A 20,326-nucleotide genomic window follows, 5' to 3' on the forward strand; every position below is an offset into this window, starting at 1 on the left:
ATAAAGAAGTCATTACAGAAGAGAATCACAAACAAGCTCCTTCATACAGGATATCAATAGAACAACAACGATCAAATATATTTACATTTACCTGACTTCCACAAGAATTGTATTGTAGAATAGTGAAGATTTCTAAAGGAACATTGTCATAATAGTGAAGATTTTAGACGAATTTACAAGGTGTCTTTAAAACTCCATTAGAGCTTCAAAGGTCAAATTACCAACACCATTTACCGCTTCCTGCCTATAGATTTTCCCTTGAGTTAATTTCCAAGCCGATCCGATTAAACTTCGACATTATACTGTACCCAATTGATATCTTCAAAACTCTTCTAAAATTTCTTTTGAAATATCTTCGAAACTCTTCAAAACCTCTCTCGTACTTCTTTGAGCTTTATGTCTTCCTAAATATTTTCTCACTAAAATTTACACACCTCTTCCTTTTAACCACAAAAGAATATGGCGCGCCTATAAAATCTCTTCAGATAACTATAAATATGTGGTGCCTATAAATTACTTTACCAGGAATCCCATGCTAGAATTAGGATTGGCCGATCCACGAGACGAATAGGAATAGAACAATTGTCGGTTGCACGTGCCTCCAGAAAATACTGGGTTGTTACAAAAATCCATATTATCCTCCTCTGGAGTATCATTGTCCCATCATCATACCTAGCATCACAACCGTTAGATTTACTTACTCCCAATTTTTCCTAATCTAATCGAACGGCATTTAACCGGGGTACACGAAAGTAAAATATCATCCTTAAGTACAAACTAATTGACTTTTAAGTAGTAGTAGTAATGGGAGTAGTAAAAGGACTGACTGATAAGTGAAAACCCAGCTGGCAAGAATTTAGTTCCAAAAATCCATTTTCCCAACGCTCCCAATCAATTCCCTCTCTCTTTCTCTCTCTAAAGAGAACACAGGCAGAGACTTTCTCTCTCTAAAAAGATACTCTCTTTCTCTACTTTTTCTCCTAAAAAGAACACAGTCAAAACACTTTTACTTCCCCCAATTAAGACTACAATTTTGAAGTTCTTGATTCTTTAATTAGTTCTCTAGTATCAGATGTTTGATTTTGACATTCTAATTAATGGAAGTAGTATTGATTCTTCTATCAATAACTCTGTTTGTGGAAGCAGCAAGATCATCAAGAAATGATCAATTTAGTTTCTAGGGTTTGTTCTGATAGTACTATTAGTTAAAGAAATACGTGTAGTTTGGTTACGAAGAAGAAACCCTAGAAATTAATAATGCACGGGTTTAGTAGACTCGGTAATGGAAAATCTACTTCTCCATCAGCATCATCAGTATCAGTAGGAACAATTCTGACAACTCCTCCATCATCACCTTCAGTTTCACCTAGATTTAAACATGGAAGGAGTAAGAGATCATTTTATCTAAGTAGTAATAGAATTAGTAGTTCACAACCAAATTTAGAGAATTTTGTTGAACGAATTGTGTATATTCTTCTTTCAGCTATTTTTAGAAGACGTGGTGTTTTACTTTTTGCTCCAATTTTTTATATTTCTGGGATGTTATTATATATGGATTCAATTAGTTTCAATGTTAATTTACCTGGGTCAAAGTTCATTTTCGATAAACATCCTTTGCCTGGTTCAAGATATCGAAGTCCAGAGGTTTTCGAAAAGCTCTTGCCTTTTATGCAAATTGATAGCAGCAATCATACCTCCAATGAGGTATAAATCTTTCTTCACATTTTTCATGCTCAATTATTGATCTTTATATGAGTATAAGAACTTCTTATTCTTGATCTTGATGAACTAGATGCAATTTTTACCCCCCTCATTATCTGAAGAGAATGGGAAGTGAGCTTTGATCCAAATCTTCCTAAATGAATCTTTTATAAATTATGGATCTCTGTGTCCAATGCACCCACTTTACAATGTTATGGTTGCACTTTCTTTTTTTTTTACAAGTTTTTTCGCGCATATGAATCATAAACAAATTAAAGCTTGCAAATGTTGCAGTTGATGACAGCTTGGCACCCAAAATTGCATCAAACTTGGATTCCTTGTGCTAATAGGAGTACTTCTTTAGCAGGTTTGATCTTCACATGACATGTTTAGATAGGTTATTGTTGTTGATTTGATGCATACTATTATGGGTTTATCCACCTGAAATTGACTAAGCGTATCCAACCAATTTTACGATATTGAAATAGGTTGTCTTTCCTAGTTTCCTCAACTCTTTTTGGGTGTTAGTACTCTTCCCACTTCCCCACGGTGAAGTTTCAAAAAACAAATTCTTCTGCTACCGTACTTCATAAGCAACAGCCTGTAATACATTTTTTGCAAATGAGCTTGAGTGCAGTACTACATAACTAAGCATTCCATATGGCCACAGTAGACTGATAAATGATTTTGGTAGTTTGGGTTTTATTCGTAAATTTTTCATTTAGGTTCAATAGTGATCTTCCAAGTATTTCGTCATTGTCTCCTCTTTGTTTTACAAAGTTGCGCAGCTAATATATTTCTTTCCCCCTTGCGTATAGGATTATCGGATTTGTCAAGCTCTAATGGTTTTCTTATAATTGAAGCAAATGGTGGTTTGAATCAACAACGAATATCAGTATGTTTCATTTTTGCGCACACTTATTGGATATACGGAAATAAAGAAATATGTTTTCCTTTCTGATTTTGGCACCTTGGTCATACTAGCACGTAATTATAAACTAGTATTGGAATTGTACATGAAAGTAGAAACTCCTTTTAAATTGAATTGTGACTATTATGAAAGAAAACATATTTCTTAATTTTGTTTTTAATACAGATAGGTGATGCAGTGGCTGTGGCAGGGCTGCTGAATGCTACTCTTGTCATTCCAATGTTTCATTTGAATAGCGTTTGGCGTGATAACAGGTGGGTATTGGTTGATTGACACTTCCGGTTCATGTGATTCTACCTTCACCTGTATGTTCAGTTAGTAGTATCAACTTCATCATGTTATCCTCACTAGTTTAAACCATGGAAGTAAAAAATCTACATATTTTGATGAAAATATTTTCTTTTCGATAGATGCAGATAGTAAGTTTAAGACCAAAATCGTTTTATGCTTGTTTAAGCTGATACAATTTTCAGACATGGATGGTGAAGTAACCGAAATAAAAAAAGTCTACAGAACTCTAAAATTTTGGCTAACATGTTTCGATCTAATGAAAGGGAATATATTAATATACCTCGATGAATACTAGAACGTTGTTGATTCCAACTCATTTTTTAGGGGTTGACATAATACTATTTACTTTATGATCAAATAGTTATTATGAAATCGATCTCAATTTTCACTTATAAGTTATACGTACCAAGATTGTTATTAGAAACTTGGAAACATGCCTTTCAATTTAATATTTATTCTTTCCTAACTTCTAACAGATATTTCCTTAGTGTTCATATCATTTAAAACACATTCCTAACATTTCCAAGAATTTGTAATTATTTACACATTAACTAAAAATATCCACACAGAATCGTTCTGGATCCAAGCAAATCCAAAATTATATACAAACTATAATTTTATACCTTGGTGTAAAGTATAAACTATTATTCTTCTTTAAGGCATACCTGTTGTCATCAACTGCAAATGTTGATAAAGTTTTGCTTCTTGTCGGCAGCAAGTTCGGGGATATATTTGATGAGGACTTCTTCATTTATGCTCTCAAGCATAATGTTCAAGTAATTAAAGAGCTTCCAGAAGATGTGCTTCAGCGCTTTGATAACAATATAAGCAATATAGTGAACTTACGAGTTAAAGCCTGGTCAACTCCAAAATATTATTTGCAGAAGGTCCTTCCGAAGCTATTGCAATTGGGGTATGTGACTAAAGAACATTTCCCCTCTAATATCTATGGTTTTGCCTACTTGGCGTTCTTACTGGAGTGTTGCCATAAATTTTGCAGACCTGTTATGGTATCATAGTGCATCTTTAAGATTTTTCATTGCAGAAACATACACTTCCCTGATTTAGAACATAATTATATCATCCAAGAAGTATTGCTTTGTCCAATGAAAAAATATACCGTTTCGTAAAATATTTTGGTCTCTCTTTTTTCAACTTTTGTGTTTTACCCATGGTTAAAATCCTAACCGACTTGTAATCACGGATTAGGCCAACTGTTTGTGATTTTCTTTACTTGCATGGTGCAGGGCTGTGAGAATAGCTCCCTTTGGCAATAGGCTGGCTCACGCAGTTCCATCAAATATTCAAAGCCTTAGATGCTTGACCAATTATGAGGCATTAAGGTTTTCACAACCTATAAGATCACTTGCAGAAAGTATGGTTGATCGGATGCTTAGGAATAGTTCCATGAGTGGTGGCAAGTATGTTTCCGTTCATCTTCGATTTGAAGAGGTACACCAGGCTCTTTACATTTCTGATTTTATTGTGCATTTGTGTCCCCTGTGGAAGATTTTGGAGTTTCATACTGTTTCTAAAGGTTAATTTTTTCCCAATTAAGGATATGGTAGCTTTTTCTTGCTGTACATATGATGGTGGCAAGGAAGAAAAACGTGAATTGGACATTGCAAGAGAAAAAGGTTGGAGGGGTAAATTTAGAAAAGCTGGTCGAATAATAAAACCAGGCGCAATTCGTATGGACGGGAAATGCCCATTAACCCCATTGGAGGTTTGTTTTCAATCTGTCCAGTTTCATATCTAATTTGCTAGATATTTGAAGTGGTGAAGATGATGCTTTTCTTGAACTCTTTGTACTGAAATGTTCTTTGTGATGTTTGATGTGTCTTGAACTGTCACTTCTTTTTGCAGGTTGGAATGATGCTTAGAGGCATGGGTTTCGACAATACTACCTCAGTTTATGTTGCTGCTGGAAAAATTTATCGAGCAGAAAAATATATGGCACCACTGCGACAGTTGTTTCCGTTGTTAGAAACGAAGGAAACTCTAGCCTCACAATTGGAACTTGCTCCATTTAAGGTACCATTCCTCAAGCAGCGGAGTCACATTATAATTGAACCGTTGGACGGGACACATGGCATTGTGGCGCACCCAAAAAATATTTGAATAACATATATTACCTAGTGTTCTCAAAGGCCAACTGATCTATGTCGTACCCGTCGATTGCATTTGAGGGTACATGAAAAAATAGAGTGCTTAACTCTATGATGTATATGGTCTTGATATTTGATACAAGTAGAAATCATTTGAGCGAGGAGTCAAGGACAATCGAAAGACAGAAAGATGTTTAGGTTTTGTTTGTTTCTTTATGTAGGGTCACTCATCGCGGTTGGCTGCCCTGGACTACACTGTATGCCTTCATAGTGAAGTTTTTGTCACAACTCAAGGAGGAAACTTTCCGCATTTCCTAATGGGTCATCGACGTTACCTATATGGAGGGCACGCAAAGACAGTCAGACCTGATAAAAGGAAACTAGCCTTATTATTTGATAGCCCAAATATCAGGTATTTCTTATGATTATTCATTTGATTGTTGTTCAGTGAAGTAATAAAATAAAATAAAATAATATAAAGCAAAACAAGGAAGTACTTGTTTAACAAGAAACTGTCTTTTAAAAGCAAATTCTAGTTAGGGAACTCAGAGAAAGCTGTTAAAAGCGGCTTTCATCAGATGCTGATTCTCAACAAAGCGAATTTAGGTGGTTTTGTTTTTTCTCATCTAATTTAAGTCGTCTGATTGAAATCCTAATCAGCCATTCAGATGCGTCAGACATAATGATCAATAACAAAACATTATAAAATCTGACCAGAGTCAATTCATACTTCGAATCAGATCTCATATTTGACCATGAAAATAATCTCACAGAAAAAAACAACCGCTTGATTAGTACTTCAGGCGAGTCAGACCTGTGTTTCTTTCTCCTGGATAAGTTTCGCATTTATTAATCATTCTTTTGTTGTCAATGTCAATCCCTGTGCACACACCAAGATGTTTGACAAAACTCTTATCTAATTAGTGTTCATGGAATTCTAATTGTTTTTGCCAATACTAAAGCATATTACAGAGAATAAAAGTTTGACCTCTAAATCTTTGTCCAGGTGGGAGAATTTCAAGCGACAGATGCACGAAATGCTTAGTCACAGTGATCAAAAGGGTTACGAAATGAGGAAACCAAGCAGTTCTGTCTACACATTTCCGATGCCAGACTGCATGTGTAAACAAGTAAATGAAACTGGACATGTAGATGGTAACACGACGATTACGATTTAAGTAGGATTTGGATATATTCATATGATATATAGTTTCTAAAGATTAAGTACTAAAACCAAACGATTTGTGAAGTTTGTTGTACTCTTAATGTAACATAGAAGAGCATTAGTCGTCATTTCTTCTAATCATTCTTTTAAGCATTCATCAGCTCTAATGAAAATGTAATTTGATGTCAAAACTCCATTACCCAATTGTATAATATGATAAAACAACAGCTTTTGTATGGTGCAGTTTATGGTTTTCTACTGTACAAGCTTTAGGTCATTTGTATGGTGGTTTGGTTCTCAAAACAAACTATTAGACTAATATCACATCTCCAGTGGTCTGTCTAAATCTGACTAGCATGAGTCTGACTTGTACGGAAGTGACTTGCTTGAGTTTGGCTCCTCGGAAGCTGACTGAGTTTGACTTGTTTGAATCTGACTAGGCTGATTCTGATCAGTCTGACTATTGAGAGGCACAAATCAAAGAAAAACAACATTCTAAAATTCGACCTGGAGTCAATCTAGATCTCAGATTCATATGCTTATTTTGAAATACGATTGAAAGAAAATCAAATACCACGATAGTAGTAGATTGAATTTCTTGACTTATGAATATTACGACGAACGAGTAATGAATTTGTAACTGAAGAAGCTACTAACATCGATTTAACAACTCCATTATATGCCATCGCGAAGTCATCAATGATATGGAACGGCTGGTAAGCTCCCGTAATACACGAGGAAACATTATCTTGGAATTGCGATAATAAAACATGTGTTTCGATTTTGTATTATTTGATCTTCCTACTCATTCACAGATAATGATTCAGTTGGTCTGAAGTGAGATTGAAAGGCTACGCCAATCTGTTTGTGTATAAGCAAGAAACAAAAATATGTAGTCGCAGAAACGGACATCCCTTTCACAACTTCCATAGCATTTGAAGTTTGAAAGCAGGATCTTCAACAGTCTGGAGATTGTGCATGGAAGAGCTAGACCAACCTGAAAGGAAGAGGTTAGGTAGTTCATCAGGTAAAGGAAGAACAAGTAATTATATTGGTAAGCCACAAACACAATCACCTTCGTGGAATCGAAATACAAAAAGAACCAACTCAACAAGATTTAAGTAGCTGACATTTGAGTAAATTATATACTACTATTCACGCTTAGATGTCTTACCATTATAAATTCTTTATCTACTCTTCCTACCAATCCAAATCCTTTTTGTGCAGCAAAAAGAGATCGACATCGACATGCCTAAGAAGCGATCAACTTCGGGTACAACTTACTCAGGATTAAATTGACAGACAACTAAGGTATCATGCAACTACACTTCTTAAATTATAAATATGAACGATAAATGAAGATTTTGCTACCTAAAAATTTGTAGGCAATTTATTTAATAATATCAAATATTTGACATATTATCTACTATTACTAGTACCAAGTTCTCATTCTTTTTCTTTCCCAACCAAATTGGTCATCGTGTAGCAACAGAAGTGATAAAACTCTTCTTAGTATTGAAACATTATAAAGAAGATTAAATCTCCTTCCCGCTATTTGTCTATAGGTAATGTATGCTTAATGGTTTTAACATACAAATCTCAATGTCGTTGTGGGTGTGACGTAAAATAGAACAACATAAAGACATAAGAGAAGCATACTTTACCAATACCCAAACAGAGGGAAGAAGATTTATTCTTCTTTAGAAAGGGTCAATGCTAGAAAGAGGTTCATTACTTCTATTGCTACACGACGAACAATTTCATGGAGAAGATGTCTGAGGGACTCGTAAAAGTTGATGAAATGTCAAACATTTCATACTATTGAATATATTACCTTAAATTTACGTAACGAAATCTTCATTTATATATGAAAAATTCTATTCATACCTCAATTTGATTCCCTCGGCCTTAGTCTGATGTAGCAACATATTATTTGAACGTGGAGCAAATGGAGAGAGAATAGTGAGAGTACGTGCTCCATTGATATGTTGTCACATCAAACAGATGGTTGAGGAAGGGACCAAATGGAAGAGTGAATATATTTTTTTTTGGAAATAAAATGCATGTATAATGACACTTTTTCTATAATATAAAAAAATCTAATATGGTGATTGAGATGACTAAAGACTAAATAATGACACTTTTTCTTAGTGTAAATGATAAACATAGGATATGCGAAGATATTTGTGAAAGTGAAAATTAGTATAAGAAATACCAAACCACCCACCACCCAGCAAAACGTAAAATTTATTTGCCAAATAATATATCTTCTAGGACCTCAACTGTGTTGTGTTACCTGAGAATCTTGTCAAAATAAGCCTTTGATTACTCTCATGTCTTAGGCTTTAGTGAAGATCTCAAGTCTGATACCAACTTACCCAACACGAATACACAAATATGGGTCGCTGAAGAAACATATAGTCTAGATACAAAAGACCGAGAGAAAAAAAATGAGAATGAACTTTTCATTCTGCCATCGGTGGCCTGTATTTATAGACTTCAATGATATTGGGATAGAAATCTAATAGTAAATATCATTGATATCGAAAAATCTGATAATAAATATTAGAATACAGTATGATCTCCTACGATTGAATTTGACCACCAAAAAAGATAATCATAATTTAACATTATTCTCAAGGTATACTAAAGATTTGGAACAATCATCTTCTTTTTGATTTCATGGTTCCATGTACCTACACAAGAATATCCATTATTTAAAACATACTAACCATGTATATAGTTAAAAAAAACAATACTTTCTACATATAAAATGTGAAATGATATGCTATGATGTTATGTACCACATTTCACATTGATTGAAACCCTATTCAACCTACTACTGGCTTTCTTTTTTTTGGGGGGATACTTATCAAGTCCAACCCAATGCTAGTCAGCCTGGCTAGTCGATCCATTCGTTACACTAATTCAACCCAAAACTTAATTCTTTTTTCATATCATTCAAGTTAATTTTAATGGGTATTCCTAATCTACTATTTGTCTACTAAGTATGGAAATATATAAGATATGTAGAAAATACAAAAATGATAGTCTAGGTCTCTAGGACATTATGGGCATCAACATTCAAACGATTGTCTATCATTTTAACACCTCCGAATTTGAGAAAAATAAATCATTGAAGAACCGTTAGACATAGAGGTGTTCATTGCCCTTCAAATCGACTAACAGCGATTCAATATTACCACCAACCACACTATCAACAAGCCACATCTAAAGCTGAAAAAACTAACGGAATCTTAAAACATCAAGTCACAAGAAACTTCAAACAATATTTCCCTGTTAAATATAACAAAATACAAGAAATGTCAGAAGAAACAATACCTATAACTCGTTAATGCATCAGATCTAGAGATGAAGTAAACACCGAATCTCAATTTTCGTTTGTTTGACTCGAACGGTCACTGTTACAAAAGTGAGACTTCTCAAGAAAATTAAGAAAATGTTGCTACCTTCAAACATAATTTAGACACTTGCGCCCTAAATTTTATGGCAAAATTATACTGACAAATATCGCAAACCTCGTACATAATTCTAGATTAATCAGTACTCCATCTCAAACACTCTCACGGTATGATCAGCTCCACAAGAAGCAAGCTGTATTGTCCTCCTGGAACTATTATTATTGTCTCTCTCCTCCTGAGAATTGTTTCTTCTCCATGCCAAGCGGTGCACCATAGAAACATGACAGATGAACGGATCGAGCTGCACTAGAAGAGAAGCACTGAACTGAGAAGGACCTACAGAAGCACCAGCGTCCATTACTTTCTTTGAAAGAGACCAGATTTCGATGAGTCCACTCTCCATTCCAACTGCGAGAAGCCCATCATCGCTCGCCCCATTATCATTCAAACCCAACCAAGATAGAGCAGTTACACTACTTTTGAACTGTGGTAAAGTCAAGAGGTGCTTAACCGAATAAGAACCTTTCTCTACTTCTACAACACCCCATATCTTTACAGTCTTGTCTCTTGAACCTGTCGCAAATTCATGACCACATGGATTCCATGAACATGTCCATATTATTCTCTTATGTGCTTCCCCTTTCGCCACAAGATCACAGATGACTTCGTCCACTCCATCTGGTTATATCATAGAATAAGATCAGAGGTTTGTAGTTCACTGAGATCTTTAATCAAGCTCCACCATATAAATTGAAAACTAGTAAATGGAAATCAAAAGGAATGGGACATGAAAAGTATCCTGTACCAAAATGGGAACAGTTCCTTGAGGTGGCTCCCACGCTAAATCAGTGTTTAAGAGTGTTATACCTGTTCTTTTAATGGAGAAGACAGAGAACTGACGATCCCTCGAAACAGACAAAAGCAAAGAGTCATCATGAGAGAACTCCATCTGTGTCACTGTAAGGGTATGAGAATGCAAGCGACCAACTGCCTTCCATGACCCCACTTGCCATAGCCATATATCGGCGACAGCTGCGGATTGAGACTGCGTAATATAAGGAGTGAAGAAGTTATATATTGATCATTGTTTTTTCAGTCTTTTCAGGTTTCTGCTCTAAGAACAAGAACACGGAATCTCATTGTAAAACTAATATGTTAAGGAACCATAACGGATCGATGCATAACTAGTGAGATTATCTCTGGGTATTTGATGATAATCAATCGACATATTTTTCATCGGTTGATAATCCAACAATACCTGACACGTCAATAAATTCAGTACGGAATATACATTTTTTGAAATTATGCTACACCACATCCCTGTGTTAGCTGAAGGCATGCCGCATGCCCATGGACCTCATAATGGATACTGGTAGACACAAATTTTTGCAGAAAATTGAGTTGACTTAAGTTGTTTTGATCTAGGGACCTAAGAAATAGAAGTATCATCACCACCACCGCCGAGTCCATCAATGAATCTCAGTTTGAAGGGGATCAGCATAAATGCAGAAACATGTAATTGAAATCAAATTTAAGCTGCTATTAACCAAAGATTAACATAACAAGATGCGAAAATCAGCACATTTGCATATTTAATATTTTTGGACGTCTTATAGAACCGTAATTTATATTAGCTACATGGAGCAGACAACTGAACTGGGCCAGGAATCTTTCATTTTTAGACTTCACTTGAACTGGGAAGCTTTCATGAAAACAATATAATTTTGGCTTTCTGTGCAGACTGACTTAGCGATGTGGGCCACCTTTTATAGGACCCTGATTTCTTTGAAATCCTTTTCACTTTTAATAAAATCAAATTGTCCAAAGAAAAATATTAGCTGCATGGAGTTCACGTAACAAAATTTGCATGCCATATGATCTTCTACTAGGAAATTTTTGCTACTCAAGAAATTGAGGAAACACAAGCGAAAGAACACAAGGACCAGAACCATATACCTTACATGCTGAAGCAACAATTTTCCCCTCGTGATCAGAGCATAAAGAAAATAGTTCGTTTCCATGACCATACAGCTTGTGTGACTCCGGCCACAGTGTATGCCATGAAAGTCGATCTTCAATTGGAGGTTCCGTAAAAACAGTTGGAAGAGCTTCTGGAAAATTTTCTAGGCTGTCAATAGCACCATTACCGGATTTCTCCGGCACCTCACTCCGAGCTGCAAAAACAAGTCACATTCATTATATCAATCTCAATCTTCCGAACACGACAATGGATGCAAATGTATGAATAGATCAAAGAAACTTAATCGTTGTAAACGAAATTGCAGCATCAGTAATTCATGCATTTCCAGTTTTACCAATATAGTAATATGCATCCAGGTAAGAGAATTAAAAGTATTGCTAGAATCAAAACTACACAAAGAGTTGTAAATATGGAGTTAAGAGAAAGCTGCATCAGCTTATGAGAGGAAGAAGACCTTAGGCAAAGAGGAGGGAGTCAAATACCTAAACAAGCTTTTATAAAAACAAAAGAAATATGCATGCAATACATGTATTTTTTTTCATGCTCCTTTTCTCGTTATTGTGCACTGTCAACACGTAAACAAAGGAATCGAACTTTGTTTCTCCACTGAAGCAATTAAATAACTCGTTGACGGGATCTGGATTCTTGGTTGACTGAGTCGATACAATGCCAACCTCTTGAGTAATTTGGCATACTAACATCCACAGCCTTTTGTCGTTATTGTGCACTGTCAACACATAAATACAGGAATGGAACTTTGTTTCTCCACTGACGCAATTCAATAACTCGTTTACAGGATCTGGATTCTGGGATCTGGGATCTGGGTTGACTGAGTCGATAGAATGCCAACATCTGGAGTAATTTGGCATACTAAAACCTCAGTGTTTGTTTACCCGTTTTTATTAAGAATATATTTGATTAACTAGTAGCTGTTATCTCAAGATTTTACAATGGTTAGGATTTTACAATTTATAAAGAGGGAATTATTTGGGCGCAGAAAGAGCATATATTGCATATGCATCACTAAATAGATAACTGTGTAGGAAGAGTCCAAAGTGTAGTACACCCACAGTAGCATATGATAGAATTATGCACGAAGCACACCACAAAAGAAAACAGTGTACAGAGTTATGTACCCCGAACTAAGTAAGCAATGAGCCTTCCAAGTAACACCGAATTAAAATAAAAATAGAACAAAATACGAACTTCCTGCACAGTTTTGGTCTAAATGTGATTTTCACACATGAGAAAGTCAAGCTGTAACGTCAACCAGTTCGTTCGTCAATCAAAAATAAAAATACACAAACACACGCATAATGACTCATACTCACCCTGCAGATAAATGGGTTTCTGTGAGAGGCCAAGAGCGGACATATTTGCACCCAAAACTTGAACTTCTTCTTGAACATCGTTGGTAAAACTAGATTTTTGGAAAGCAGCATGATTCAGTGTTCTCAAAAATGACAAAGGAGCCTCAAAAACTCGAGCCACTTTTTCGTCCGCTCCACTGATAAAACGTTGGTTACCCTTTCCTTGAATGAGTGTAACACAGTTAATATCATGACCATGAACTTGAGGGCGAGCTATTTCATGCCACGAATAAGAACTGCTTGAACCAGTTTCCGTTTTCCACGGTGCGAAAATTCGAGTAGTCTGCGCTAGTTCAATATGCTAAAGTTAGCGAGTCCCTTCAGCTTAATGAAACTAACAGGAACTTAATATCATATAAAACTTATCAAACACAGAATTTTATGATGCAAATACAAGCTTATTTTGGGGTTGAACAATAAACCAGGAACCAACATGGCCATTTAATTTATTTCAGAGTTTTAGAATTTTACAAAATCTATAACTTCACTCTTGAAAATATCATTGGTTTTAGTTTTGTTTTTTTTAAATAACCTGCAACTCTGATATTTAGGTTTATTGATAAGCCATTAGCTGCAACAAATACAAATCCATCACTTGTTACCAGTTCCGTTCAAATAAAAATTATTCTCGAGTTCAATTTTCAGGGAGGTCAGTCTAGCGCTTCTGCACAAATAACAACATCTTATCAAGATACAAGTTTTTTTTTTTTTGAAAATTATCAAGATACAAGTTTTTAGAACTGATTTCCTTTCTCAAATTCCATAAGTTGATCTTAATGGTTGTTGTACGTCAAGCTGAAGGAGAATGGAAGTTTTGCATCGCATACCTGGTCAAAATAAACCTCTTACGAGTTTCAAGAATATTGAAGAAAACAGCCACATTTTCACATTTTTACAACTAAGCATACCTTAGTTCTCATGTTTTCCTCTCATTAATTATATTATTCGGAATCACTTATAGATCAAGGTTTAGGCTAAACATCCAAATCAGCAGATTGGCATATACCAGCTAACACTAGACTGGCAGATATACCCACCACAAAGATCCCGGATCAACTGTGAACATTGAGAAGAGTAGCAATTGAAATTTAAAATGGGTCGAGCTCGATTAGAAAATACCAAGTTTGTGAAGCCAGGGTTTGTATCACTATTTCTCGTGTCCAGGTTAATTTCACAATGGCTCATGTACCAAGAACAAAGAGGCCCCAGAGAACTGAAAGTTTGAAACACACCTAACAAGACTTTTGTTGTGAATCCAGAACTTAAGACTCCATTTAGTTTCTGAATTTGTACTGAAAATCAATTCATGGAATAATAAAACTTTCTCCGCACAGCAGAAACACGAGACTTGCAAGATTTTTTTTTATACTTCATTAATTAAGTAGTACTCTGAGAAGATATATTACCTGATCATGACTAACTGATAACAGATAATCCCCAGAATGAGCCCAGGCAATATCTGTGACGGTCGAAAAGTGACCAGATGGAACATTTAGAGGTAGCCAGTCATCAAAGTCTACGCCAACATTTTTCCATAGATGGAAGGATCCTCCATATCCATGAGCAAGAATTGAATCCCCAAATGGACTCCAATGGCCCCCATAAAACCCTAAAGCACACTGAGATTCACCAACAGTAACAACATCCATCCAGATTCCAGTAGTCCTTTCAGGTTCCCAGATGATCATTTTCTTGTCAATAGATGCAGATAAGATTCTTTGTGATTGATAGGTATCATCACGCCATGAACTTGAGGGTGGTCTCCACTCCACTGAATATACCCAATCGTCATGTCCAATAAGCAATGATTCCATAGAGATCTGATAGGTTTTTGAACCAGCTTGAAGGACAGGACCTTCAATATAAGATGCCAAGCTTGTTCTTGTTTTCTTGTCTGGCATATCTAAATTTGCTGAAGAATTCTGCAAAGCCAGCTTCCATAAGCGTATGCTTTTGTCCTGAGATGAACTTACGAGGAGAAGGCTGTCTTTCTCGCCGTCAACGGAAATAGGCAATGAAAAATCCAAACATCTGATCCAATCTGTGTGCCCTTTCAACTCACATGCATGCGCAAACTGGACCAAGAAAAATTGAATCGAGCTACATAAAGGAAAATGGTGCAGGGGAGGGAAAGTAAATATACATATATATATATATATATATATATATATATATATATATATATAATATGTGAGTGTGTGCGTCTGTAGATCTATCTAGATATATGTATATAATACACACACAGAGACAGACAACTAACATACGAATATAAGATCACAAACCTTCCCGGTTCTCTCTCCGCAGTAAAGGTGCACCTTATTATCCAAGCCCCCCATTGCTATGACTATATGCCCAGATGAACCTGGCAATTCTGCTAAAGAAAGGGCAACCATGGACTTCGAACCCACAAGTAGAGTATCCAGGAGAAACAATTTACACTCACCTACATTAATCACATTACAGACTCAATACCATATAGAATGCTCAATCATACTAACTGAGAATAAAATACTAACAACTCAATTAGTGTGTACATCAAACATGGTGCTTGGTGCCTAACTAAGAAATACGTTATATGCAGTAAAAATAAATCAAATGTGCCATATAGTAGAAAAGGAAAGCCAGATCTCATTAGATTAGCCAGAATTTCTTCTGCTAAGTTACATTCTGACTCTGTAAGTTCTTACCAAGGATTTACTTGCACAGGTATAATAAATGACCTATCTTGTCATTTGACATGAAACTTTTACTCCGATCACCTATCCAGGGGAGGACGCCCGGGGATCTAAGCTGTTAAACTCGGATGCGGCCCGAGCCAAGCCGAGTGTAAGTGAGAAATTAGTAATTTCTACAATTTTTAATGAGTAAATTAGTAGTTCCAAAATTTTAGATGTCCTTACATGTTTCAAGAACTCAAAACAGCAATGAAATATAACATGCACCAAGTCAGATTTTAATTCCAAAATACTCTTCAAATTCCACGTCAGTTCCGAGTTTCTGAGTCACACGAGTCAGCCAGGTCAGACCAAAACTCCGCATAGTCAGACGAGTCACTTGGGAAAACCTAGACTAGGGAACTTGACCGCGCTCGGCTAGGACTTCCCACGAGTCTGAGCCGAGTCCCTAGTCACTCGGCTGACTCGACCGACTGTAACTGCATAGCCGAAGATTGTACATATAGATGAGGCACCTTCATAAGCAATGTGGGACTAAGCGAGGTCTTCTAAGTGAGCTCCACGCATGTACCTCTCTTACACACATCTTCGCCACCCTTGGACTCAATGCCCTATTGCCTTCGTACACAGTATGCATGCCACAGGCGTGGCATAAATATACTACTATAATGGCATTAAAACCACACTAGTAAACATAATTAAACATCACAGTAAGGCTTGGATTACAAGGGAACGATAGGAAAGGAAGGTAGTTTCCAGTAGGAGAAACCAGCTAAACACAATCTAAGATAAGATAGGTACAAGAGAACCGAGTTAAGCTGGTAAACTCGGACTCGGCTTGGGAATGGCCAAGGTCCGTACCCGAGTGGAGCCCGAGCAAACCTAGTAACTGGCAGAGTTATGATAAGAAGTTCTGCTGATGGACAAAAAGTAATACTAGTAGAAGAAACAGAAATTATAAAAGAGGTGTTGTATTTGTTGACGGGTGCAGTAAGCTGTACATTATAAGTTGTGGTACAGTTGTACAGCAATAATAACTGAATCTCTCTGTCTGCACTGCAGTAATAACTTGCTTCCAATTAAACCTTAGCATTGAAACCGGAAAAGGAAAACAGAAGGAGAAGAAGACAGAGAAAACAAAGAGGGAAGAAGGCAAAAAAGAAAAGTATAGGTTTCTCTCTCTCTCAGAAGCATAAAAGAAGATAGAGGAAGAAGCAAGGGAACCCTATCTTGGTGGATCGGCAATGAATCAGCTTGGGATCCCCCGAGCCGATTCCCAAGTTACCCTGCTGAGCGTAACTACATAGGGACTGACACCCTACATGCAACGGAACCGGCTTAAACAGTGCTATAAGTGTATCATTGGTATGTAAGACTGAGACCCTAAGATGAAGGGCTTCTGGAATAAGTGGATCACTGGATCCCCATCAGAATCTCTTTCACCTTATGGGGCAGCGCTTCTGACAGATTACTGACAGCAGACCCGCTAAGCAGAAACGGCATAGTAGGGACTAATTGGTGCCGCACGTGTAAACATGCTGGCGAGAGAAATAGACATCTTCTGCTGCATCCTACACAAACTCAAGCTATTTGGGATTTTTTGGTCCAGTCAATGGACATCAGGTGGGTGCTGGCTGCGGATATAGGTCAGTGTATCATGCAACGGGAGGGCCTCAACTCGCCTGAGAAAGAAAAGGAGCTCTGTAGTATCATCCCTCATGCAATCCGGTGGGGGATATGAAAGGATAGAAATAGAATCATTTTCAAGAAGAAAGATCATTACGGACTAATCCTTTCTTGGCTTTCCTATCTCTTGAGAGGCTTTGATTAAAATGGTGTAATTTTCGGTTCTCGTAATAGGACCCTAGCCCTCTTGTTAAGCTTTGAAATTGTTAAAAAAAAAAAGTAGTACAAAAATTTTACTTGCCTCCAGCTTTCAATGGAAGGATCATTTCCCATACACGGACACTTCCATCAGAAGAGGTAGAGGCCAATATTGCCACAGTTTGAGAAACCATAATCCCGCTAATGCACGTAACACCTTTCTTGTGTGGTTCTGGTAATTGAAGGACATGTCTCCACTGCAAAGTAAATTAAATAAGAAAGTAAGAACGTTAAAATAGGAAGATAAGAGCTGCGATAAATCACTTGACCAACTACATGAGCAAATTATAAGATTGCAAATCCAATAGATAATTCAAAGGTTTGTAAAAAGTATATATCCAAGAAAAGTGACCAGACCTTTCCATCTATAAGTGTATATTCCCACAAAATAATGACACCGTCAGTGTCTCCTGATAGAAGAAAATGACTCTCCAACAGTTGAGCTGCAAGAGAGAGAGGGAGGGGTTCATCTTTTTGGTAAAGATAGAGATTCATTCCTTGAGAAACTCTTTATTATAAAAGACAATATAACTGTAACGATTTACTATATACTATACATATACAAATGTGTGTGTATATATATGGCCGACCAGTCCCAACTAGTCCTTGACAGCTCCCTCCTAGTCCCTACTTCCCCAGTCAACCACATAGCTTTAATTCCGACTTCAAAGGCATAGATAACCAGCCAATGTTACAAAAAGGTTCTGTCTTCAGCTTCTTAAATACGAGAAAATCATCTTATTTTACCTCCTTAACAAAAAAGTGCATCATAGTATCTCTTTAAAAATGTACCAAACCCTGAAGAGACTCTAGGAGTCTAGGTACAATCAATAGATTGGCTCAAGGCATTATTGCAGGGATTCTAGAAAGCATAAAACTAACCATCAGTTGGTCGTCCTTCCACCATGAAGAGACTCTTAAGGGAATTCACTGTGTTACTAATCAATATTTTCTATGTTGTGTTAGTGTCTAACTGTATAGATTTTCAGACACTCCGAGGTGCAGCGTAGACCTTCTGTCTTAGATCATACTTCACAGAGGCGCATCTCTCACTCCTCGCTAATCGTCATTAACAAAATCCCAAACCTTGAATTCCTTTCCCACTCTAGACTCTAGAGAAAAGAAGGAAAAACCTGGGATGGTACCAACCAAGAACTCTGTTGTAATGGGTATGAAACTTAAGTACCTTTGAAAAAATCCTTGGTGGTGGGAAGCCACTTGGTGCAATTTACTACTGCCTTATGTCCAGGAAGTGTTGTCAAAATCTGGGCTGTCTGCAATGAGAGAAACAAAAGGAAAGGGGAAGAAATTACCTCAAAATCTATAAGAACAACATTTAGAGATAGAGAGAGAGAGAGAATCACATTAGGGCAAAAAACAGCAACTGCATTCTGGGATCCAAATGAAACAAGACCAGAGGCACCCCATGAGACATTATGAACGATTCTATTACAACCAGCTCCGATGAACACTTTCTCCATTTGAACTCTTGTATCTGTTGTTGCTGGAGACATTAATACCATTTGCAAAACAATAGTGATTGAAGTTGAGAAAGAGAATCAAATGCTGATTTTAATTATATATATACCTGATGATGAGAACTTCAAATGAGAAATTTTATTGTAATCTAGACATATAAAGCAAGTCGCTAGGTTAGAACTTCAAATGAGAAATTTCTTCTTTTGTTTAGTAGATTAAACCTCTCCAAAACCTCGATCTTCTGATCAATGACTCTATCTGTACTGAATATTTGCTTTAAAACGTTTGTAAACTTTAGCGTTAACTTCTAAAATCTCCAAACTTCGATTTCTCCAGACTCCAGTCGCTTTATTCGTTGAACAGCCGGAGCTTGTATAAACCCTAAAAGTCCCCGCCAGTTTTGGGAGTGAACTGAAAATTTGGTGGAGAATTTAAAATTAGGGTCTGTTTGTTACATAGCAAAATCTAGTGAGAAAGTCGAATTCTTAAGGAAATGGGTTTTCTATTGTTTGATAGACCACTTAAGATGTAAATATCGAATTCTAACGGAAAATAAAGTGTGAAAATGGTCTAAATGTTTTTCCCACTTTTTAGATGGTAAAATCGATTTCTCACCATAACCCGCTCTCTCCCTCCTCTTTGTCCCGTAACTCACGCTCTTTCTCTAGACTATCTCAGACTCCCTCATTTCCATAACTTATCTCCATCTCTGAATCTACACTCTTTCTTTCTCAAATCCACCTAATATGTGTTGGGGCTATCAAGACCACTTTGACTGTATCGATGATGCTAATAACAAATTGGAAAACCTAAACGCAAATCTTGAAGCTACCATGGCTAATCGATTGTATTGTTGAAGCTAACCCAAATTGAAAAAACCTAAACCCATATCTTAAAGCTGTCATGAACAACTAATTGTAGCTATAATGACCAAATCTACTCTTCTTAGACTCTTTATCTCTCTCAAACTCCAAATCTCGGAAAAACCATGACCAAATCGATTTTTTTAGATGATCAGAGAAGGCTCTTGATCAAATTTGTTATTTTGTTGAAGCTTAAACCAGGTTTCTTTGGAACCATCATCAAATCTACTATGGGGCGAGATGAAACTAGGACACCCAAATTTGTTGTTCTGGATCTGATTCCTTATCTCTCAGTCGATTTCTCTCAATTGATATGCCTTGATATTTTGGGAGAGATGAAGCTAGGGCAACCAAAGAGTCTAATTTGTATTATATTTTAAAGCCACCCAAATTAGTGAGGCTGGATGGGTGAATGATACTGAAAAAAAATAAAAGTCCAAGACTATTAGGCACCCA

At 36.5% G+C, this 20,326-nt stretch overlaps 2 protein-coding genes across 3 annotated transcripts; one reads left to right on the top strand and one right to left on the bottom strand.

The window, feature by feature from the left end:
• Nucleotides 1–573: 573 nt before the first annotated feature.
• LOC147552439 (O-fucosyltransferase family protein) lies at nt 574–6,432 on the top strand. The gene is made up of 10 exons (XM_086666238.1): nt 574–1,704; nt 1,996–2,068; nt 2,520–2,596; nt 2,798–2,886; nt 3,639–3,836; nt 4,171–4,375; nt 4,482–4,649; nt 4,790–4,957; nt 5,253–5,443; nt 6,038–6,432. The coding sequence occupies exons 1-10, from the start codon at nt 1,258–1,260 to the stop codon at nt 6,207–6,209; spliced, it is 1,788 nt and encodes a 595-aa protein (XP_086522364.1). The 5' UTR covers nt 574–1,257; the 3' UTR covers nt 6,210–6,432.
• A 3,036-nt stretch (nt 6,433–9,468) lies between these two features.
• Nucleotides 9,469–20,166, bottom strand: LOC147552440 (elongator complex protein 2-like). 2 transcript variants are annotated; one of them, XM_086666246.1, is made up of 11 exons: nt 19,117–20,166; nt 18,893–19,032; nt 18,715–18,802; nt 17,886–17,971; nt 17,572–17,725; nt 15,252–15,412; nt 14,376–15,044; nt 12,931–13,252; nt 11,575–11,792; nt 10,486–10,663; nt 9,469–10,296 (listed from the first exon to the last, which is right to left on the bottom strand). In XM_086666246.1, exons 2-11 carry the CDS (start codon nt 19,007–19,009, stop codon nt 9,758–9,760), a joined length of 2,532 nt encoding a protein of 843 aa, XP_086522372.1. In that variant the 5' UTR covers nt 19,010–19,032; nt 19,117–20,166; the 3' UTR covers nt 9,469–9,757. The 2 variants fall into 2 exon arrangements, with proteins under 2 accessions (XP_086522372.1, XP_086522373.1); XM_086666247.1 differs by having other exon boundaries at nt 18,893–19,023; nt 19,117–19,726.
• Nucleotides 20,167–20,326: the final 160 nt, after the last annotated feature.

This window comes from Eschscholzia californica, unplaced genomic scaffold (genome assembly GCF_041429995.1).
Source record: "Eschscholzia californica isolate CP2 unplaced genomic scaffold, dmEscCali1.0.p SCAF_3, whole genome shotgun sequence".
NCBI classification, from domain to species: domain Eukaryota; kingdom Viridiplantae; phylum Streptophyta; class Magnoliopsida; order Ranunculales; family Papaveraceae; genus Eschscholzia; species Eschscholzia californica.

Coding starts and splice junctions, on each gene's coding strand:
- LOC147552439 (XM_086666238.1), top strand. CDS start 1,258: ATGCACGGGTTTAGTAGACTCGGTAATGGAAAATCTACTTCTCCATCA. Junction 4,376..4,481: donor TTCATCTTCGATTTGAAGAG/GTACACCAGGCT, acceptor TTCCCAATTAAG/GATATGGTAGCTTTTTCTTG. Junction 5,444..6,037: donor TTTGATAGCCCAAATATCAG/GTATTTCTTATG, acceptor ATCTTTGTCCAG/GTGGGAGAATTTCAAGCGAC.
- LOC147552440 (XM_086666246.1), bottom strand. CDS start 19,009: ATGGAGAAAGTGTTCATCGGAGCTGGTTGTAATAGAATCGTTCATAAT. Junction 11,793..12,930: donor GAAACCCATTTATCTGCAGG/GTGAGTATGAGT, acceptor TTGTTTTTGCAG/CTCGGAGTGAGGTGCCGGAG. Junction 10,297..10,485: donor CTTCTCCATTAAAAGAACAG/GTATAACACTCT, acceptor TGATATAACCAG/ATGGAGTGGACGAAGTCATC.